This window comes from Podarcis gaigeae (genome assembly GCF_964106915.1).
Source record: "Podarcis gaigeae genome assembly, chromosome: 14".
Classification (NCBI taxonomy): Eukaryota; Metazoa; Chordata; class Lepidosauria; order Squamata; family Lacertidae; genus Podarcis; species Podarcis gaigeae.
The window spans coordinates 48,613,332-48,636,934 of record NC_139690.1 but is presented as its reverse complement, the minus strand read 5'-3'; the positions used below and the strand labels follow the sequence as shown (position 1 = coordinate 48,636,934).

The 23,603-nt window shown below is 43.7% G+C and overlaps 1 protein-coding gene and 1 long non-coding RNA gene across 5 annotated transcripts in view; one reads left to right on the top strand and one right to left on the bottom strand.

The window, feature by feature from the left end:
* CHLSN (cholesin) overlaps window positions 1-4,887 on the top strand; it is a 143,161-nt gene extending 138,274 nt beyond the window's left edge. For all 4 annotated transcript variants that reach the window (XM_083711856.1, XM_083711853.1, XM_083711855.1 and 1 more), the window contains 2 exons: window positions 2,395-2,476; window positions 3,703-4,887. In XM_083711856.1, coding sequence (XP_083567982.1) covers window positions 2,395-2,476; window positions 3,703-3,885 — 265 coding nt within the window. In that variant the 3' untranslated portion in view covers window positions 3,886-4,887. The remainder of the gene's footprint in view (window positions 1-2,394; window positions 2,477-3,702) is intronic.
* On the bottom strand, window positions 4,014-18,067 carry LOC310831378. Its single transcript, XR_014557825.1, has 2 exons — window positions 17,614-18,067; window positions 4,014-5,039 (listed from the first exon to the last, which is right to left on the bottom strand). It is a non-coding gene; the product is annotated as an uncharacterized lncRNA (long non-coding RNA).
* Between the last annotated feature and the right edge of the window lie 5,536 nt (window positions 18,068-23,603).

The following is a 23,603-nucleotide window of genomic DNA, read 5'->3' as shown; positions in this document are numbered from 1 at the left end:
GAGAGAGAGAGAGAGAGAGATTGTGTCATGCTTCTTATTTTATTTGTAATACATACCGAAGGTTTTGTGCAGATTTACAATGGCTGTTGAAGGCAACCTCCTCTAAGCCATCCCCTCTGCTTTCTGTGTGTGGGGAGGAAAGGGTATAGAGCATGGGTAGGCAAACTAAGGCCCAGGGGCCGGATCCGGCCCAATCACCTTCTAAATCTGGCCCACAGATGGTCTGGGAATCAAAGCGTTTTTACATGAGTAGTATGTGTCCTTTCATTTAAAATGCATCTCTGGGTTATTTGTGGGGCATTATTTTTTTCCCCAGAATATAGTCCGGCCCCCACAAGGTCTGAGAGACAGTGAACCGGCCCCCTGCTGAAAAGGTTTGCTGACCCCTGGTCTAGAGAGTGAAGGTACCTCCTTCCACCTGTGCACATACCCTCAAAGGACCTCAGGTTTCTCTAACAGAGAAAGCAGTAATTGAGGGGGAGGACAAGGGTCTACCATCCTAATATAGCCCATCAAGCACTGCCCACTAGTGTGAATGGGAAATGTCAAGATAGATTTGGGAAGCTTAAGGCTGAAGGTGCTCATATGTGGGCAAAGTTAAACAAAAGTGCATACAGGAAAATCAGTTCTGTTCAATCCGTGTACATAGCACATGGTTAAACTGTGAAACTCACACAGGAGGCAGAGATGGCTTTAAAATAAGATCAGACAAATCAGTGGAGGAGAAGGCTCCATGATGGTTGTGCTCTGCCTCTGCAACTGCAGCAATGCTTCTGAAGAGCAGTTGTTGGAAACCACAGGAAGAGACAGTGCTCTTGTGCTGAAATCCTGCTTGCGGTTTCCCTCCAGGCACCTGGTTGGCTATTGTGAGAGCAGGATTCTGGACTTGATGGACCATTGCCTAATTCCAGCAGGCTCTTCTTAAATGCTAAAGCCTTGGCATGGATACAGCCTCAATTTCCAGCAACATGCATTAGCTTTTAGGCCATGTTTACTCTGTAACAATTGCACAGAAAGCAGCTTCATGTTGACACCTGAAACCCTTGAACTACAGTGGTGCCCTGCAAGACGAATGCCTCGCTAAACGAAAAACCCGCAAGACGAAAGGGTTTTCCGATTTTTTAGCGGCTTCGCAAGACGAATTTCCCTATGGGCTTGCTTGCACCTCTCCTCTGTTCCCGGGGCTTGCGGTGGGAGGAGGATTTTTCCTCCACTCCGCCAACATTCAGAAGGCTGTTCTGAAGGCTGGTGGTGGGAAGAAAAGCCCTTCTCCCCCGCCAGCCTTCAGAAGAGTTCCCCGCAGGGCTCTCCAAGCTGCGGATAGCAGCCTGCTGCCCCTATCTGCAGCTTGGAGAGCCCTGCGGGGAAGTCCTGCAGGGCTCCCCAAGCTGCAGATGTCTGCCCCGCGCGAGGGGCGCTCTGCTTAAGAGCGCCCCTCGCGCGGGGCAGCAGGCTGCTATCCGCAGCTTGGAGAGCCCTGCGGGGAAGTCCTGCAGGGCTCCCCAAGCTGCGAATGTCTGCCCCGCGCGAGGGGCGCTCTGCTTCAGAGCGTCCCTCGCACCGGGCAGCAGGCTGCTATCCGCAGCCTAGGCAGCCCTGCAGGAACTCTTCTGAAGGCTGGCGGTGGGAGAAGGGCTTTTCTTCCCACCGCCAGCCTTCAGAAGGCTGTTCTGAAGGCTGGGGGTGGGGAGAAAAGTCCTCCCCCCCCCCCCGCCAGCCTTCAGAAGAGGTCCGGGGACAGACTGTCCCCGAACCTGGTCTGAAGGCGGTCTCCCTAGGAACGCATTAATTGATTTTCAATGCATTCCTATGGGAAACCGTGCTTCGCAAGAAGAAAAAACTTGTGGAACGAATTAATTTCGTCTTGCGAGGCACCACTGTATTTCTGTATATTTAAAGTTTGCCAGTGAGATATTTGGGAAAGCATTTGTAGATATTGCAAATAGTTTAATATGTACAGTGTGTAAAATAAAACAGCTAAAAAGTCCACATCTCTTTGGGGCAAGAAATAAACACATACACCTGGAAACACAAAGCGCCAATCAAACTGTGTTGGCAATTGAACTCCTTGAATTTCACACAGCTGGAAAGAGACTGAAACTTCTGAACTGTTTATGCATTCTCGGGCGGCACCAGAGGAGTTTTCCTCCCAACACTGTTGCTGAACCTGTGGTTACTTGAAGCAAAGGTACTTTTCACATGCTTTTATCCTCCCAATCTCTGTGTTCACCAGTGGTTTCCCCCCTCCCTAGTGCAATCTCTGTTTGAACTAAGGTATGGTTTTGGAAGGTTTGAGGCTCTCATTTAAGGTTGCATGAGAAACAGAAGTTCATTTTCTTTTCTTTTTTTAATATTATAATGTTGAATTACTTCAAATTATTTCTCTTCTTTCAGCTGGTCTGAAAGTCCCAAAGAGTGGAAGTTTCAGAAGACAAGGCAAACTTGGCTTCTTTTACACATGTATGAAAAAGACAAGGTATGTTCTGGTGCCCTCTCCTCCCCCCCCCCCCCCCCGCCCTTTAAACAGTAGCAAAATGTCCATCTTTATATAGTCACGGGGCTGAGCAAAAGTCTTGTTGCATGTTAAATGATAAAACAAACTACCAGCACATAGTTAATCATTAATTTGTTAGATTATGCTGTATATACCTAACCCATGGCAAGGCACCTCCTCCTGTGCAGATTGAGCAGAGTCACTTACAGCCTTTTACCTCCTCTCCAAGGGGAGGAGACATCCTGCGCTCCAGAGTGAGCCTAAGGTCAAAGGAAGTTGGATCTAAAAAGTTCTCTTTAGAGGCTTTCCTTTTGCGAAGTCTCCCACCCTCTGCTTTATCTGCAATCTACCCTTCATTCTGACACTTCATTTTGAACTTTTCCCACAGTCTGTGTTGTCACGTTTCCACTCCTTTTTGTGTGTGTGGTTCTATGTCGTCTTTCCCCTAACCCCTCCCTGTTTCCAGTTTGGGCATGGGGCGAGCTGGCTACCGGTTTCTTAGAAGGCACCGCATGGGTATAGTTGGAAATTAAAAGCCTGGGATCTGTCCTATGCCTTTATATCCGACTTCCAAGAATTTCATCAACAGGAGAAGAAGGAGGGGGTTGGCTTAATGTGAACTCTCCTAGCCCTCTGTATTCAGTTCCTTTGAAGACTGTTGGTCCAGTGTGGGAGCAGTGGTGTTTTTAAGGAAATCACCATTGTGTACTTTGTATTTTTATCCCACCCTTCCTCCAAGGAGTTTAAGCCATTGTTCCATTTTAAAAACAAGATGTGAGGCAGGGTACGCTGAGAGATTTGGACTGACCTCAGTCATGCAGTACATTTTATGGCTGTGTACTTGTATAAGGGTTTTTTGTGTGTGTAGACAAGAGCAAATTAAAAATAAATAAATTATCCAGCTAAGTATAGAGTGAACTTTTAATACCCCTTTAAATACTTAGCTCACATCAGTATGACCATGTGGAAGGTTCTGAAAAATGTTTTCCTGGGGTGGTGGTTACTCCTCATGAAGGTGATAATATTGAAAATCTTAGAATCAGTCCTGTTGCCTGCAGTCGCCATGAAAAGTCTTCAGTAAAAAAGATTTTTTCCCCCAGTGGGAGGCATGGTTTAACTTAAACACCATTCTATCTGTGTTGCTGGTGTCTCAACCCAAAGTCATTGAATAACGGATCCTTCACTTTCTCTTCCTTTTCATTGTGAAGGTTCCTGATGAATATTTTTCCATTTTGCTTCGGTACCTTGAAGGACTCCAAGGCAGTGCGCGAGACGTAACTGTGCAGAAAGCAGAAGCCGTCATGAAGGAATATGACAATTCTGAAAGAGAAGATTCAAGCCAACTGGAGAAATGTGAGCGGATCCGAAAAGTTCTACAGTTGTTATCATGAAAACACCATCCTATCAAGCCTTCCCACACCCATATATCTGCATTTATTACAGGACCAGAGCTGAATATAGTTCCTAGCCTTTAAGCAGCCCTGTGAAATTCAAACTCTCTTTCAAAAGCAGTATTCCCCCCCCCATCTTTGTCCTCCCTCTTTTTAAGCAAATTTCTTCCAGTATTGCAAAGGTGATGAAAAATAATTGATCCGTATTAAAACAGCAGCAGCAACAAGACATTGATTCCTACCAGTATTTTTCTGCTCTTCTTTTGGGAACTATTTCCTTTAGCTTTTTCCTACATAATTATTATTAAGGGTTTTGCATCTGTTAGTGGCAATTCCCTCCATAATAATGGTTTTAAACCCAACTGAAATGATTAACTTCCATTGAAGCAGCTGAAATCTTTAATTGCTTGAGGCGTCTTTAGTCTGTTAACTGCAGGTTTCATTACTCAACTTGTAGTCAAAGTTGAAGGTTTGGAAGCTGTTGGCTTATGTTCGTCTTCCTTTATTTTTCTTGAAAGTTTTGTTTCTTTTAATCAGCAACCACAAAATAGTGCTGAAATGCACACAACTGTAAGAACAACAATTATGAGAAGTTTACAGTAAAGTAGACAAAATATCATCACACTTGCAAAGTACATTTCAGCAAGGCTTACAAAGAACCATAAAGCACAAATGTAATTGTACTGTATTGAAGAATGCTCCAAGCATTATTTTAAGCTGACAGCAGACAGGCTTCCAGATAAGGTCCTGTTTTGAAGATCTTCCTCAGATGATAGATAATCACCTCAAAAACATTTCAAGGCCCTGATTGCAGTTTTCAACTGGGAGGACCTCAAGAATGTTTTTTCTCCAAGAAGTTACTCGATTCCCAAAGGATAATACCACTTCAAGGGTCCAAAATTCTGGCAGATTTTTATTTTAATTACCTACATGTTCATGTGAGATAACAAAATTATGGACTCTTTCATGTGTTATCATCAATAAAAGGATACATTGTTGCCATTTTGGTGCATACCGGGCCTTCATACTGTCCTTGTGTGATTGTTTTCCTGATGAGTAAACCTTGCATTCAGTTGTTTTGTCTGGCAGTCCATCCTTATCATAAGAGAGAAGACTTCTGCAAATAATCATGCAGGAATAGTGAATTCAGAGAGCTGGAATGACAAACATATCTATTACTAAAATGTCACAGGTGCTAATTGAACTGTTGTCTAACTTTGGTTACCAGATTTTAGAAACCTTTTACTGTTTTCAATTGTAGCATTTGTCTAGGTTTTTGACAACCCATCACCAGCTTGACTTGCTAGAGTTCTTGGAAAAAGCATGGAAGATATTAGGAATTCTGAAAGTTGCTAACATATTGCATTCCCTTTAAGACAACTTCATCTGAGAGCCAAATACTTAAGTGAATCAATATGTGCTATGCTAATACAGTAACTATAATGGAATTTAATATACTGGAACAAGCCAAGGTATGTATGAATCAGAGAAAAAGAGAGAGACAGAAAGCAAAGCAGTGGGAGGCAGCAAAACCCATCACATACATTTTCTGGACTACCTGACTAACTTTTCTATTGTTCTCTCTCATTTCCTCCCTTCTTCTGGTGTCTTATATTCCTCAGTACAGTTGCGGACGGGATCCGTTCTGGAGATCTGGTCAGATCCCGAGGTTTCCGCAACCTGAGGACCGCTTCTGCGGATGCGTGCGCGGTGAAACCCGGTCACATACTTCTGGTTTTGCCGCTTTCGCATTCTGAAGTTTACATAACCAGAGGGTTACGTAACCGGAGGTACTACTGTATATTGATTGCCAGTTCTTCAAAAGTTCATTTTTAAAAAGGAACTAGTTTGGAATCAAGTTCATCCTCTCCAAAAAGGAACTAGTTCTGGTTCAAGCTCATCCTTTCACAAAAAGAACTGGTTCAAGGTCATCCAAACATTAGTTCATAAAAAGTTCATTCTTGGCAGAGAAAGAAAATCAACATTCAGAATTCAGTTGCTGTGCTGAAGTATAGGATTCAAAAGCAAATCAGGGCCACACACAAGTAATCAAATGTATGACAGACAGCTTTTCTCAGAATTGTACTTACATACTAGAAAAAAGATTTCCCTGCCTCTACACAGCTGTTAAAGGCACAAGGCGTCATCTGCTTTGTTCCTGAACCTGTACTGCACCCTGCAAGCTACTCTTGTTAGAAGCCAGAGAATCCTTTCAGCAGAGAAGATGCTGAAAACACCTCACATTCCTTCCTTCTGATTGCTTAGCTACAGTGATTAAGTGACTTAAAAGACCGTAGCAACAGCGCTTACTCCATATCTGCCTAATAAGCTTTAGAATGTTGCCCAGAGTTTTGCTTTCTAACTTCCTTTATGGATATGCAACTGACTTTTAAAAAAATGAAAACTAATGGTTCAGACCAGCTGTGGTTGGATGGGGGAAGTGAATGTGAACTAGCAGAAACTTCTGCCCCAGAATGAACTTAATTCACCTTTAGTTTAGGCAGCAGTTATGGGAATGATTTTCGGGTGGCATTCACAGATTATTGAACTGGTTAAGTGAACTTTGTTCAACTGAACTAAATAATTCCAAGTACTGTTGATCACTTAAAGCAGAAAAATCAAAGAACACAAAAATAGCAGGTGATTTGTCTCCTATGTGCAATGCAGATCTTTATTAAAAACAAAACTGAGGTTTGTGTGGCACCCACATCCCTCAGATGGTGTACACTACCTAAGTTTGTATTTGTTGGTAAAGCTGCAAATATTACAACATTCAGAGTCATCCTGTGTATAGACCTGCATAGACCACCCAGGATGACCCAAGTGATTATAATGTTCTGCTGTGAGAAGACTTTTAATTGTCATTAATTGAGCCAACTTTCTGTACCACTGTATCAATTTATGGTTGGAATGTGGATGGCATCAATTCCTTAATAGCATGATTTCACTATGTCTGAAACCTTAGGCTCAGTCATGCAGAGATCCAGGAACTCTTTGGGTTATCTGGCCTGTTTGCCTGCACATTTATATCTTCCAGTTATTTCTTTTAACATGGTCTAGCGAAAACTGGGGGCAGGGTTCAGCAAAATTATGTGAGTCAAATCACCCTGTTGTGTTAATAATAAACCTAAAATCCAATACAAAGAGTATATGCATAGAGCACAAAATTGAATGGTCGTTTGCCAGCTCTAATTGGCTCTCAGATGAGTTAATCATTGTGTATGTGTGTCTGGGAGAATTCATATATGGTAGTAAGAGAATGCTGAAGTCAGGGATTGATGCAGTATAAAACCAAATCATTCCTGAGGACTGCTGAACCCAGTAGATCTGCCTCTGATTATGGTGCTAATTGCTAAAAGCAGTGTCAATGTAGTGGTCTTCCCTTTAATTTGACTGGTCTTTGCCACACATTGTAAATTTCAGAGATCTATGATGTCTGTTCTCATTTTTAATTTGAAACCATTGCTTTATAAATAAAATTGTACTAGGGAAATAGATCCATCATCTTAAATTGGGAAAGATGTATTGCGTATGTATTATTTAACCAGCACTTCAGAAGTCTGGCCCATTGCCATTAGTTGAACTGTAGAGAAAGGTGAAAGTAGATTGACCTCACACTTTGTCAGTCATACTTCAGTGATTTATAAACTTAGCATAATAATCGAAAATGAGCAAGAAAATTAAACAAAATCTCCTTATTGCCATAGTTGTTGCAAGAACACAGACCTCCCACATTCTCCTAACGTACAAAGCTGAGATATTGTTTGAACCCCAGTTCTGATTTTTGAAGCATTTTAAAAACAAAACAAAGCACCCCACTATTGAATTTTCTTAGGACTTGTGTAAAGTGTATGCTATGGAGCTGCTCATTTTTTTACAAGGTTGATGATATCTTCTTTGGCGATCACTCATAACCAAGTAAGATTGTCTTCCATGAACATGGTTTTAACAGGTCTGTAAATGACTGTGGACAGTTTGCCAAATGTACTTTCCTTTTAGCATGTTTCTCCCTTTCATCCTGAGTTGGAGCATCTTCAAAGCTCACGACACCTTTGGTAAAGGCTGTCCTCCAATTGGAGCGCTCACAGACCAGTGTTTCCCAGTTGATGGTGTTTATACTTCAGTTTTTAGATTTGCCTTGAGAGAGTCTCTAAACCTCCTTTGTTTACCACCAGCATTACGCTTTCCATTTTTAAGTTCAGAATAGAGTAATTGCTTTGGAAGACAATAATCAGGCATCCGCACAACATGACCAGTCCAACAAAGTTGATGTTGGTTAATTGTTAGAGTGAAATAATATGCATAAATCAGTCATTCTAATGTTTATCTCATCCAGTTGGCCACCCATATGTGAAAGATATTATAGATCACTGCCAGGACCAGGCTAGAGCTATGCACAGCTGTACTCAATACAAATCTAAAAATGCATATTCTCCAGCACAATGTCCCTGAGGTCAGTCGTTTTGAGTCTGGGGCTGTAAGACAGGTCTTGAAAGAGCAGCAAGTCCTGAGCTTTTGACCTGGCAATGGCAGAATGCCTGGTTTTGATGTGACAAGACCAATACAGAGGATTTGTGGTGCCTGCACAGGTTTGAGTGTTGCCTATTGAAGTTCCCTTCTCTGCCTGTAAAGGACTCTGAGGCTGGGGTTCACACAGTCCACCCAGGTGTCAACCACAGGCCAGACTCAAAGAACCTGAGAACCTGATAACAACAGTTACAGGCATGGGCAGCCCTTACATGATGACAGTGGCGTAGCTAGAGGGGCAGAGAGGGAGGTGGGTCACCTCAGGGGGCACTTATCCTTTGGGGCAGCACATCAGGCACAGAGTGTAAGGTGGCACACAAGCCCGGGCTTCCTGAAATCCCAGTGCGGGGCTCGGCTTGCAGCTTGCCCAAGCTGCTGCTCCCCCCTCCCCCCAGCCTCCCTCTGGCGGCCAAGAAGGGTGCAAAAGGTACGCACTGGAGAGCACCCAGGAGGGGCATGGAGGCTTGGGCACCCTGTAGGCCCAGCACTGATTGCAAAAGCAGTGCAGGGGCAATGCACACCCACTGCGTCCCTGCTCAACCATCCTCCAAGTGGAAGGCGCCCAGGAGGGATGTGGCAGCTTGTGCACCCTGCAGGCCCAGCACTACCCGCAAAAGCAGCATGGGGCTGGTGCACTTACATCACATCCCCCTCGGCCGAGCTGAGTAAGTTTGCAGCTGCCCACTTGCCACCTGAGGCTGCAAATATAAGCCTCCAATTGTTACAGTGTTATTTCTTTCCGTACGCCACAAGACAAAAGCTGTGTGGGCATGTTGTTTAGTCGTGTCCGACTCTTCGTGACCCCATGGACCAGAGAACGCCAGGCACCTCTGTCCTCCACTGCCTCCCGCAGTTTGGTCAAACTCATTCTGGTAACCTCGAAAACACTATCCAACCATCTTGTCCTCTGTCGCCCCCTTCTCCTTGTGCCCTCCATCTTTCCCAACATCAGGGTCTTCTCCAGGGAGTCTTCTCTTCTCATGAGGTGGCCAAAGTACTGGAGCCTCAGCTTCACAATCTGTCCTTCCAGTGAGCACTCAGGGCTGATTTCCTTCAGAATGGAGAGGTTTGATCTTCTTGCAGTCCATGGGACTCTCAAGAGTCTCCTCCAGCACCATAATTCAAAAGCATCAATTCTTTGGCAATCAGCCTTCTTTATGGTCAGGCTCTCACTTCCATACATCACTACTGGGAAAACCATAGCTTTAACTATACGAACCTTTGTTGGCAAGGTGATGTCTCTACTTCTCAAGATGCTGTCTAGGCCTGTCATTGCCCTTCTCCCAAGAAGCAGGCGTCTTTTAATTTTGTGGCTGCTGTCACCACGAAATTATGCTGTATGGGCATATATGCTGTGTGGGAATATTGGAAATTATGCTGTGTGGGCATATATGCTGTGTGGGCATATTGGAAGCTAAAGCCCACTGTCAAGAAAATAGCTATGCAAATGGCTTCTCCTGTCTCTCTCACACTGTAGAAAAGGCGGCTTTTACATAATGATGTTGCTGATTGTTGGTCGCTTTTACTTGTAAAGAAAAGAAAAATCCTGTTTTTCAAGATGCAACTCTCCTCCAGTGAAGAGTAGTATGCTTGCTAGAGGCAGCCAAGATGCCATGATGAGCCCGTGGGTTGGAAAGGCTGCAAGGAGCATGACCCCACACAGTGCCACAGGCAAGACCCTTGGCTACCACAGGTTCCAAAATTAGGAATACAGTGGTGCCTCGCAAGACGAAAAGAATCCATTCCGCAAGTCTCTTCGTCTTGCGGTTTTTTCGTCTTGCGAAGCAAGCCCATTAGCGGATTAGCGGCTTAGCGGATCAGCCGATAAGCAGCTTAGCAGATCAGCTGATAAGCGGCTTAGCGGATCAGCTGTTTAGCGGCTTAGTGAATCAGCTGATAAGCGGCTTAGTGGCTTGGAAAAGGGGGGGGGGAACCCCGCAAAAACTCGCAAGACATTTTCGTCTTGCGAAGCAAGCCCGTAGGCAATTCGTTTTGCGAAGCACCTCCAAAACGGAAAACCCTTTCGTCTAGCGGGTTTTCCATCTTGCGAGACATTCGTCTTGCGGGGCCCCACTGCAATGGCCTCCTTGCTACAAGAGCAGAGATGATTCCCAATAGGAAGAGGATCGTTAAACATTGCTTCACCAGTTTCTTCAATCCTCTTCTCCAAAAGTCACATGTAAGCTTCTACCCAGTTCTGTGTTGGGCAGGATGCTATTTTAAAATGTTTCGTCAATTTTTGGAAAGGAAGGTGTAATACTCAGGTCCCATCACTGATTTCTCTCCACTTCATTCTATCACAGTACAGTGTTGAAGAGAGGCAAATATATTTTAACCCACAATGGCAATATGAGAAGCAGCTGGAAGAGGAGAAGTGTGCAGAGGGCAGAGAAACAAGGGTTTCCCCCCTCCCCCCAGGAAGCTTGCCAAATCTGCTTTATCTTGGTACTGGTGCCTGCCCATAAAAGGCAAGCCTAGAGTGAGAGACCAGGGCGAGGTCAGCAGTTTACAGGACCCCTCTTCTTAGTGAGATTTTGTGGGTGAGCTATGAGCTTGTTTAGGTGCTGGATGAGAGCCAGAATGGATGGGTGGAGCTCTGGGTGAGAGAGAGCCAGGAGGCTGAGAGTGAAGGTATTTCAGAAGGAAAAGCAATTGCTCTTGGCCTATATTAGTCAGTTGTGTGAATGAAACATTTGTATACATAGCTGTGCATTTCTGTAAGAAAATTGCGGCACAAATGGAAGTGAAGATGAACCCTGTCTTGAAATGCTATCATTTCACTTGCAGCTAATTAGCCACCTCCCCAGCGAGGTCATTTCGGTGCTGCTCACACAGCAGTTTGACTTCACCCCAGAGGCGCACTCCATTGTCTCTCATGACAGACAGATGCCAACAACAACAAATTATCCACCTGCAGTCCTTGCTATCATAAAGCCTATGCAGGCATAACACTCCCCAACCTGACCCATGGCTGGAAGCGAGCTTTTATGGAAGTATGCATTTAATTGCAAAAAATGTAATGCTTCAAGGTGGCTTACGATAATAAAGCACAGTACAATGCAATAACTGATTAATTAAACAAAATAAAAAGGCAAACCAGCAAGAAAAGGCTTTCTGTTACAAGCTATCAGTGCTAGAATAGTGCTAGAAACCTGCTGTTTTGCCTGTGACCACCTTAAGTGAAGTAACCTCAGGTTATGGGCTACTCTTTGGGACTTCCTAGGCAGAAATAATTGTAAATCAATTTGTCTGGAACCTTGCCGGAATAACTGCTGTCTTCCTCGCTCTGCTGTCTTTAGATTTTCTGTCTCTTGGCTTTGCTTCCCAACTCTGAACCCCCCGTAGAGCTCCTGGCTCTACTCTGACAGCTGACTGCAGATCAGCTCAGATACAGTTAGGTAAAGGTAAAGGGACCCCTGACCATTAGGTCCAGTCATGGCCGACTCTGCAGTTGCAGCGCTCATCTCACTTTATTGGCCGAAGGAGCCGGCGTACAGCTTCCAGGTCATGTGGCCAGCACAACTAAGCCGCTTCTGGTGAACCAGAGCAGCGCACGGAAACGCCATTTACCTTCCTGCCGGAGCGGTACCTATTTATCTACTTGCACTTTTTGACGTGCTTTCGAACTGCTAGGTTGGCAGGAGCAGGGACCGAGCAACAGGGGCTCACCCTGTTGCGGGGATCCGAACCGCTGACCTTCTGATCGGCAAGTCCTAGGCTCTGTGGTTTAACCCACAGCGCCACCCGTGTCCCTTTCCAGATACAGTTAAAAGGCCATAATATCATTATATACTTAATTTTGGCCTAAAGAATACCAGAGCTGACATCCATTATTAGGGCTCCACCACAGAAGAGGCCTCTCTGCTAGCCTCTCTCTGCTAGCCTCCCACCTGGCTACAGAAGGTGAGGATACTTGGAGAAGGGTCTCTAGAGAAGATCGTAAGAGAAGGTGGTCCTTTACTACCTTCTGTCCCTTCCCTTTCTCCCCAGTCCTTCCTCCCTTGCATGTGAATTCTCACAACCTGACTTAACAGTGGTTAAGTCTTACATTAGCACCACAGTTAACAGTGGTTGCCTGGTTGACACAAACGCAGTGCCTGTTGAACCCAGCTTCAAATCATGGTTGGCTTTAAGGACAAAATAAGAGTCACGCTGGATCAAGCCAGTGACCAGTCTTCTGCAGCATCCTCTTCTCACAGTAGCTGACCAGATGCCTTTGGGAAGCCAGCAAGCAGGACATCAGCACAACAGTACCCTTCCCACCTGCTTTTTCCAGCAACTGCTATTCAGAAGCATTGCTGCCTTCAACTGTGGAGGCAGCTCATAGCCATCATGGCTAGTAGCCATTGGGAGCCTTATCCTTCATTAATGTGTCTAATCTTCTTAAGCCATCCGCATTGGTGGCCACCACTACTTCTTGTTGGAACAACTTCCAAAGTTTATGCACTGTGTGAAGAAGTACTTTCTTTTCTGTCTATCCTGAATCTTCCCACTCTGAGCTTCCTCGGGTGTCCACAAGTTCTAGTGTTATGAGAAAGTAAGAAAAACAAAATCTCTATTTACTTTCTCCATGTCACACATAATTTTACCTCTTACCATGCACTTCATAATCGCCTTTCCTGTAAGCCAAAAATCTGCAAATATGGTACCCTTTCCTTATGGGAGAGCTTCCTCCACCCCCTTGATCATTTTGGTTACCTTTTTCTGAACATTTTCCAATTCTACAATACCCCTTTTGAAGTGAGGCAATCAGAACCATACACAGTATTCCACATGCGGCCACACCATAGATTTGTATAATATAGGACTGCCATACATCTGGAGTTTCCCGGACATTTCTGGGATTTGTCTATTGGAAACAGCGTCTGGGCGGAATTTTCAAAAATTGGTTAAAATGTCTGGGAAAATCCAGGCATCTGGCAATACATGTCAGGAATGTCGATTTTTTTGCGAACTCCCCCCCACCCCCCAATAATATCAATATCATCATTGAGATATGTATTTTGACCTCAAGGTCTCATTCCTAGTCAGCCACTGCCAGTTCAGATCCCATGAGTTTACCTTCCAGTTGTACCTTGGAAGCCTGAATGCTGCTCCTGAATGCTGCAAACCTGGAAGTGAGTGTTCCGGTTTGTGAACGTTATTTGGAACCTGAACATCCGGCGTGGCTTCCGATTGGCTGCAGGAGCTTCCTGCAGCCAATCGGAAGCTGTTCTTTGGTTTCCGAACGTTTTGGAAGTTGAACTTCCAGAATGGATTCAGTTTGATTTCCGAGGTACAACTGTATATGAATTTTAAGATTTTTTTTGGTCCTGACCAGTTTGCAGTGAGTCAGTCACAGCCAGTTCATTAGGTTTCGTGATGATGCGGAGGGTTGCTAGGAATTCATACACACAGGAGAGGACAACATGGTCCTCTTGCCCTCTCCTGATCCCTTCCTAAAGGAATTGAGAGCTTTGAATCTGCATAAGCTCTGTACAACTGCCAGTTGTTGCTTTTCCAGTAACCGGAAGGAACACCTCCCTTGCTGGTTTTGGTGCCTGTTAATGGTTGTGGGCAATACACAAAAGGAGGAAAAACGTGTGTGTTCCTATCTCAAGGTTTTATCACATGCAGTGTGTTTTTTGTTTTATAACAATGGATAAATCTTTGACAAGCGGATGACTGCACTGAAAATGTATCCAGTCTCCTTTCCTTTCTTCCTGTACCAGAATTTCCTGAACAAATTAAAGCTAAGCCTAATTAATAGGTGAAAAAATGTATCTAAGCAAATTTGCATGTGAGACCAGAATTTTTTTTTTTTATCAAGGTTATGGAATAATCCTTAGGCATTAAAGGCAGAAGTTGGCTTTGGCTTCAAAACAGCCTGGAGTGCTGTTTAGATTTCAAGTCTTCGTGGTATTTAAATAACTGAGGCTAAAAGTGACCATCTGTGCAATAATTTGAAACAAAGTTGTATTCTACATTATATTATAGTGGCTCAGTTTTTGTTTTTTTTTAAAGTTGTGGTTGCAAACCATATATATGACATGAAAAGTACAGTAATTTTTGCTATTGTTTCCAGAAACTGGCTAAACTATATAAAATTCTCAGCCTGGCAGATTTTTCTTTTCCAAAGGCATCCCTGTCTTTGTTTTCTAAATCCATTTGAATATTATTTCAGCTGTCTCTGAACAAAGCAAACCAAAAAACCTACAAATGCAAAGATCAAGAGTACAAAGTACATGAGAAAATACAAAGTTTTATTGGCTTTTCCACGTTAACATATAGGAGCCAAAGAATACCAAGGGTGGGGAAGAAACCAGAATGAAAGAAGTTGGAAGTTAATCCATTTACAGGTTTGAGGGCGTAAGTGAGAAAAACTATTGGGAAAAGTTTTTCCAAGATACTTCTACTGCAGATAAAATATTTGGGGTCATTTAAGAGAGTCAAGATGGCTTCAGTATTGCTCTGTGTACTCAGATAAAGTGTATTTATTTTTCAGGGAATATTTCCTAATTTTGAAGGGTGACTGGTTGGTTTTATGTGGAGTGTGGCATACTGTGTGTGTGTACCTTAAAATTGTAATAATAATTCCGACTCCCATCAGCCCTAGCCAATATAGTCAGTGGTCGGGGGTGATAACAGTTCGAGTCTCAACAACCTCTGGAAGGCCACAGATGTTATTATTGTTGTCCCCATCCCCCATTTATGGACATGAGTGGTGGACCCATTAAGATGGCCTTTTCCTGGAGGCCAATGGATTTCTGAGGATGGCGGCATGCAAATACAATCGTACATTCTTAGGTGGGCATGAGTATTAACAGGTTAAGCTAAAACCTTTGCACTGTAAGTTTTGCAGAAATTGTGGTTTCTGAGCAAGAATTTGAAGGGAGAGGTGGCTGCACACAGACTCTTAAGGGCAGAGTTCCATATATAAAAGCATTAAGGGAGAATGTATCCCATAAGTAGCAGAGTCAAATGTGTGTTCCATGGCAATGCAAAAAAGCAGCAGTGTTGGGAAGTAGGTTATGTGCTGTGGGGTCTGATGTTCTGAGACCTGGGACAACCCTTTAGCATAAAATGGTCACCTAGCACTAGCAGCAGAATGGTCTACAAGGAGATAAACTTTCCATCTGTGTGCTCTCTCTCTCTCTCTCTCTCTCTCTCTCTGTGCAAAGATATTTAAAAACAACAACAACAACAACAACAACAACAACTTGGAATGTAGTGGTGATTGCACTGACGCAATACTAGAGGAGAAAGAAGAAAGGCCAGAGGAACATGGGGTGAGTGGGAGAGTGAGCTTCTTCTCCATCAATGCTGAAGTGCATCCAGCAGTTCTGGGCTGTTTTTCAAAATCTGCTTTGTGATTACTATCTTTGAAATGCCAAAATATTAAGCAGAAGGCAAGAAGAGCTTGCTGGATCAAGCCAGTGGCCCATCTAGTCCAGCACCCTGTTCTCACAGTGGCCAACCAGATGCCTCTTTTGGGAAACCCATGAACAGAACCCAGGTGAAAGTGCACTCGCCCCTCCTGTGGTTTCCAGCAACTGGTATTCACAAATATTACATCCTCCAACATCATGGCAATTTTTTTATAACGGTAGTTTTGCATGGCTGGAGCATTCTAGAGCAAGCCCTTTCCTTTAAGTTCCCATTGCTGTCAAAGTAGGAATTCATGGGTGATTTTACGAGACTCTATTCAATTTGGATTATCCACAATTCGGGGAGATTGTTTCACATCCAACATAATTAAAAGTTTTGATAGCTCCAAAGAATACCTTGTGGTAAAGGGAAGTGCATGCCTAAACTACTGACTGACTTTGGATTCCTGTAGTGTTCCATATTCCCCCCCTAATAAAAACTCAACAACTTTGGTCAACCCTTCCCTAAAAAAATGCAGCTCAACAACTCCTGGCAATGACAATGGGTAGATCACAGCCGATATTTTTATACTGGGAGTAGATCGCAGTCTCTTGGGAGTTGGACGTGCCTGCTCTAGATCAGTGCTTTTCAAACTTGTTACCTACAGGGAGCCCTTTCCAGATTGCTCGATCTGCCATGGGATCCCTCTGTGTTGGAGGAACCCTGATAGATCCAACCAAAGCTCATCTTGCTTCCGGCAGTCGGGAGCAGCCCAAGGCATTTTGGCACCTGAGGCGAACCAGACATTGGTGCCTCCAAGGGGTGAGTGAAGATCTGCATCAGGAAAAAGAAATAAAGATATACATTAAGAACGAGGGTGGGAGACCTGCAATGCCTCCTATTCACCAAAAGACAACTGCAGAGGAAGCACTGGGGCTGCTGCTAAGGAGGCAGAAGATCCAGCTCCCAATGAGCGCACCAACCTGTTACTGCTACCACAGCAGCAGCATTGAGCGATATATTCCCTGGAGGCCAGATCTGCCACCCCTGTGGATCCTGCTGCCTGAGGCGGTCACCTCAACTTGCCTCATGAATGGGCAGGCTTTACCTGGAGATGATGGTCTTTTCACTAAGGAGCTGCCATTCGGAGGTGTGCTTCCTTGCGACATGAAACTGCTATGGCTCCATTTAGCTGTTATATGGCTAGTAGCAACTGGTAGATACTGATACTCATAAGAACATCAGAAGAGCCTTGCTGGCTCAGACCAAAGGTCCTTGTAGTCCAGCATTCTGCTTCCTGTGCTGACCAAACAGCTATCTCAGTGGGAAGCCCTCAATCACAAAGGGAACAGCCTTCTCCCATTCTTGCTCTCCAGCAAATAGTTTTCAGCAGCATCCTGGTTGTTCCATGTCACCATCGTGGCTAATAGCCATTGCTAGACCCCTTACCTCTGCATTTGTCTAACCCCCTCTTAATCCAATTTAAAGCAAATTTTGGTAGTTGGTAGGCTGAGATGGTAGAAATCAGGCCTTTCCCAGTTCAAACTGCAATACAGAGGCAGCACGTTTTAGCAAACTCCTTGCATGTAGTAGCTACAGCATTTGCTGAAACACTAGCTCTCCATATCTGCTAGCTTACTAGACGCAGGAAGAAATTAACATTTCCTGCTTCAGAAAATTAATTGCTTAAGACTTATAGAATTGTAGAGTTGAGAGGAACCCTGAGGGTCATCTACTCCAACCCCCTTGCACTGCAGAAATCTCAACTAAAGCATCCATGACAGATGGCCACCCAACCTCTGCTTAAAAACCTCCATGGAAGGAGAGTCCATTCTACTGCCAAACAGCTCTTACCATCAGAAAATTCTTGATGTTGAGTCGGAATCTCCTTTCTTGTAACTTGAAGCCATTGGTCTGAGTCCTACCTTCCGAAGCAGGAAAAAACCACACGTTTGTTCCATTTCCCATCTGACAGCCTTTTAGTTATTTGATGATGGCTATCGAAACCTGTATATGATCTTCATTTTACTGTTGTTTATTAGTAGTTAAATAACGCTTTCGACTGAGAAAATAGGACAGCTTTCCAGAGCATGTTAAAATCTGTAAAACATGATGGGACTGGGGATCTATTGCCTCTGGGAAGAAAGGGAGGCCTGTTCAGTCACTTGCTCATTGCTTGAGTGAGCGAAAGGAATACAGAAACTCCTGCGGCTGAACAGTTTGTGTCGCTGGGTACATCTCTTGACTGCTTGTTGTGATGTGGCAGTGACATCTGGTGGCACTAAGACTCTAACAAAGAAGTTAGAACTAAGTACCGTATTTTTTGCTCTGTAAGACTCACTTTTTCCCTCCTAAAAAGTAAGGGGAAATGTGTGTGCATCTTATGGAGCGAATGCAGGCTGCGCAGCTATCCCAGAAGCCAGAACAGCAAGAGGGATTGCTGCTTTCACTGCGCAGCGATCCCTCTTGCTGTTCTGGCTTCTGAGATTCAGAATATATATTTTTCTTGATTTCCTCCTCCAAAAACTAGGTGCGTCTTGTGGTCTGGTGCGTCTTATAGAGCGAAAAATACGGTATTTTTGAAGTTTGTTTTTCTAGTCCTTTCCCCCTTAGTCGCAAAGTATATTAATTATACCAACCTCTGTTCTTCTTAGAGTTCTTTGGTAAAAGTCATCACCATTTTTCATTTAACATTTAACTGTCCACCACTGCATTCCAATAACCTCTACAAGTCCCCCCACCCCAGTTGCTGGATTGCTATTACAGCTGAATAGCTTACATTATGATATGATGATAATATGCTTTGAGTCAACTTTGAAACTATATTATTCTTTTTTTTTATTAGTATTATGTATATACTGCCTTTCTGCCTAGGCACTGAGGCAATTTACAATGCCCAGACACCAAAATAAATACATTATGTAAAATGAAGACCAAAGTTTTGGTGCATGTGGTTTTAGTTTTTGCATGCACCGAAACCTGACTACCAAGCCATCTCAAGAGAAAAAGCATCTGTCTGTGGCCCAGAAACTGCAGCCTTTCAAAAGGTAAGGATTGGAATGCATGCACTGCTTGTAGTAAGAAAATCTCCTGCATTGTCCATCCACCTTTGTTAAGAAAAAAACTGCAGTTTGAATTTCACTGTGGAATTTGCTTTAATCCCGATTTTAACTGCTTATTTTCCAGACTAGTGCGAGGTTGAAAATCTGGTGATTTTGGTGCTTTGAACAATGTTTTTCCTGGAATATGTGTGGGTGAGGGAGAAAGAGAAAACCTGCAAATCGCCTCACGCATTTTATTTGGAAACTTTTCAGATTCTGTGGTTTCGTAAAGGCAGTTGGCCTAACCATCAAGCACTGTGATGCTGTCAAGACGAGAGCTTCTAGAGGACCACCCACAGTCTCCTGGCCTGGGAATTCATTCCCCTTTTGAGGCATTATTTTTCACACTCCATTTGCATCTCAACTCGAGCAAGCTTCGCTCCAACTCTCCTTCCCTGCGTCATGGCCTTTGGTGAGTATTGAGTTCCTCTGGAGAATCCTCTCCAATATGCATTTTTGCAGTGGTGAGATGGAGGGTGGAAGGGAACTGCCAAGCTTCCATATCAGTCCTCTTGGGCCCAGCTGGACTAAGAAAACAAACTTGGCAAATATATTCCCAGACCACTTGGCAAATGCAAAAAAATGAAGTCAGGGTACTCCATGGACAGAGTATATTCCTATGCCATATATAGGGCTAAAAATAACTTTAAACAAACAGTCGTATAGCAATTGGCCAATAAGATGTACAAATGCAAACAATCGTTTACAGCTTCATATAAAATAAATACATATGTTTGCACAGAACACATTACAGTGGTACCTTGGTTTGCATACATTTTGGATTACAAACACGTCAAACCCAGAAGTGTGTGTCCCGGTTTGCAACCTTTTTTTGGATTGCAACCCAATTTTTTTGGAGGCCCCATTGGCAAACTCAAGCCTTGGGTTACAACCTGTTTTGGTTTACAAATGGACCTCCGGAACAGATTATAGTTGTAAACCAAGGTACCACTGTACTTTGTGTGATTATATACATTGGTTGTATTTTATTGATGTGAAGCTACACGTTATTGATTGCATTTCTATGTCTCATTGGCCATATGACTGTTCTTGTGAAGTTACATACTTTCCAGCTGGAATAAACTTCTGTCTTTAAATTTTATTTTACAGAATCCCTCTACCTTCGTACTTGTGGCACTTTATTTTAGCGGTCCTCACAACAAGCGTGTGAGGTAGTCCATTTGGACGCCCCTCCTTTTACAGGTGCATTATGGGCACTGAGAACATTCCCCACTACACAGTGCCAAGTCCATCATGTCAGTGCCAAGTTCACTGCTGTTGCAGCAGTTAATTTTTTTTGCAAGGGCTATTGGCTTCAAGGTTACTTCTCTCTGTTTTAATATTTAACCAGGGGCATCCACTTTGGTTTATTTTATGTAGGTCAGCCAAATTATTGAAGAGTCAGCAGTGCCCCTGTTGGAACTGCCTCAAGGCCATGTGTGCTAGTTAGAAATTCACTTTCTATTGACAGTTCCCATCTGTTCCAGAAGTGAACATAAGTGATTGGTTTGGTGAAGTTCTTTGGACAGACCTCGCTTACATCATCCAGTTCTGCATCCCATAATATTACATATCTATGGGCCAGTTTGCTGTTGTTGTAAGTGGGGGGGGACCTCTGGCTCTGGGGTTGTGAACTTGCTTCATATCGGGGGGGGGGGGTTTGAACTTGTGGCCCCCCTGATGTTTCTGGGCATCAGCCCCAGACAGTGTGGAATGTGGTTTGGAGTGATTAGAGTGAGGTTTCACAGCAGCAGGAGAGCCATAAGTCCACTAGTCCGGTTTTTTTACACAAGGCCCAAGATTCATTCTTTAGGTTTTAACCGTCTGAAAAGGGTTTCCAGACCCTTCAAATGTCCCTATTTTCCAGAGACAGTCCTGGAATTAAAGAAGCCATCCCGGTTTCTGACTTGATCCCAGAATAGTCCCGCTTTTCCTTAGGATGTCCCTATTTTCATGGGAGACATGTTGGAGGGTATGGTAGGATGTCCCTATTTTCATTTGGGGGTTGGTGGTATGGAGTTACGTGACCACCAGAGATAAGTATCTATACAACCTTTAGAAGACATCTGAAGGCAGCTCTGTATAGGGAAGTTTTAAAAATTTTTATTATGTTTTTATATGTGTTGGAAGCCACCCAGAGTGACTGGGGCAACCCAGTCAGATCTGTGGGGCATAAGTAGTAGTAGTAATAATAATAATAATAATAATAATAATATGAAGAATAGGACATCCCTAATCATTGGAGAAATGTTGGAAGGTATGGGTTTTCAGTAGCAGGACTAAGAAAGACCTGAGATGTAGACCATGAAGAACAACTGCCAGTCCAAACACACAGTTCTGGCTTATAGGTGGACCTTTAGTCAGTATTTAGTTGCTTCAGATATAGATAGACAGAGTGATATACTCATATGCATGTCATGGTGAATTTATTACTAATTTATTACACACACAAAAGAACAATACAACTTGGCCCTTCCTCTGAGGGGCTCTGGAGTTTTAGACTTGATTTATTGATTTAACCAACCTTTACAGGCACTTCAGGACGCGGGTGGCACTGTGGGTTAAACCACAGAGCCTAGGTACAGAAACGAGGAGGATAGCCGAGAGTGCTCAAAGTACGGTTGAGGAATTTAAAGGAAAATTTGTTCCAATTGAGAGGAAAGTGGGTGAACATGATGCAACTTTGGCCTTGATGGAACTTGAGAGAAAAGGGAAGAATCTGAAGCTGAGACTTGTCCCTGAGGAAGAAAAGGACGACCTTAAGGAATTCCTTACAGAGAATATTCATGGATTTTGGTTGGAGGACTGGGAAGGAGAAGAAGATTTTGAGATAACCACAGCCTTCCGGCTGGGCAGGAGACAAGGCAAAAAGCCGAGGGATTGTCTAATCACATTAAGATCCAGAGAAGAGAGAGACAAAATATTAAATCTACATTTTCAGAAGGCATTGGTGATAGGAAACTCTCAGATACAGATTTTTAAAGACATCCCTCGTTACATCTTGCAAGTAAGGACCTACTTTAAAGACCTTGTTGACCTGCTGAAGGGAAATAGCATCCCATTTAGGTGGGAATTCCCACAAGGATTGTCCTTCAACTTTAAAGGGAGGAAGATAAAGATCAAAACAATACAGGACAAGGACCAGTTTTTGGAAAGAAACTTTGAGGACTTACAAAAAGGGACTGTGACCCTAAGAGAACCAACAGACATTTCAAATCTATCATTTGGACTTACTTCACCACCACCAACCGAAGAAGAACAATTATTGGGTGCGGTCGGAGGAACAGATACCCATCAATAAACAAAGATGTCTCTGCAACTATTAACCTGGAATTGTAATGGTTTGAACCTTCCCCGAAAAAGAAAACAAGTTTTTTACATTCTAAAAAAAGAACAATTGGACATAATATGCCTCCAAGAAACACATATAGCCAGGACCCACAGGAAGCTTCTGATAAATAAGAGACTAGGATTGGAATTTATATCATCAGATAAAGTCAAAAAAAAATAAACCACAGAGCCTAGGGCTTGCCGATCAGAAGGTTGGCAGTTTGAATCCCTGTGACGGGGTGAGCTCCTGTTGCTCGGTCCCTGTTCTGCCAACCTAGCAGTTCAAAAGCACGTCAAAGTGCAAGTAGATAAATAGGTACCACTCCGGCGGGAAGGTAAACAACGTTTCCGTGTGCTGCTCTGGTTCTCCAGAGGTGGCTTAGTCATGTTGGCCACATGACCCGGAAGCTGTACACTGGTTCCCTCAGCCAATAAAGCGAGATGAGCGCTGCAACCCCAGAGTCGGTCACGACTGGACCTAATGGTCAGGGGTCCCTTTACCTTTACCTTTACCTTTACACAGGCATTTCAAACCTACTATATATCTGCCGGCCAACTCATTTCCTATAATTTGATGTGTGGAATGCCCACACCAAATTGGCATGTACAGTTATGACCATAATAATAATAATTTTATTATTATTTTCCCCAGCCCATCTGGTTAATCAAGATACATGCCCAGAGTGCCTCACATCTGGTCAAAGGCCAACATTCCTGGACCACGAAAGCCTTGCCACAGTACTTTATGCCAGGGTTTCCAAAACTTAGGTCTCCAGCTGTTTTGGGGTTACAACTCCCATCATCCCTAGCTAGCTAGCAAGACCTGTGGTCAGGGATGATGGGAATTGTAGTCCAAAAACAGCTGGAGATTCAAGTTTGGGAGACCCTGCTATATGTGCTGGTTACTTTGAGACTGAATTACTGCAATGCGCTATTTGTGGGGCTTCCCTTGCGCTTGATCTGGATGCTGCAGTGAGTGTAGAATGCTGCAGCACGATTGCTAACAGGCCTCATCACCATATAAAACCTTTGCTCTAGAGGTCTACACTGGTTGCTGGTTGCTACCAGGCCAGGTTCAAGGAGCTACTCTTAGTATATAAAGCCCTTAAGAACTTGGGACCAGTTTACCTGTGAGATTTCCTTTCCCCTCATGTGCCCACTCATCTACTAAGACTGGTAGGATTGACATTTGTAAGAACTCATTTAGTGTGGTATCACCTACGCTTTGGAACACCCTCTCTGTCGATAGCAAGCGGGCATCTTTACTGTATTCTTTTTGTCAGCTCCTAAAGAAAACCCAAAACATTATTGTTTAGGCACACCTACCCAGATGCTAAGAAAGTTGATGTGCCAAGGATAATAAGGTGGAAGAATGCACTGGAACAGTCCATACCTTGGAAGCTCTAAATGGCA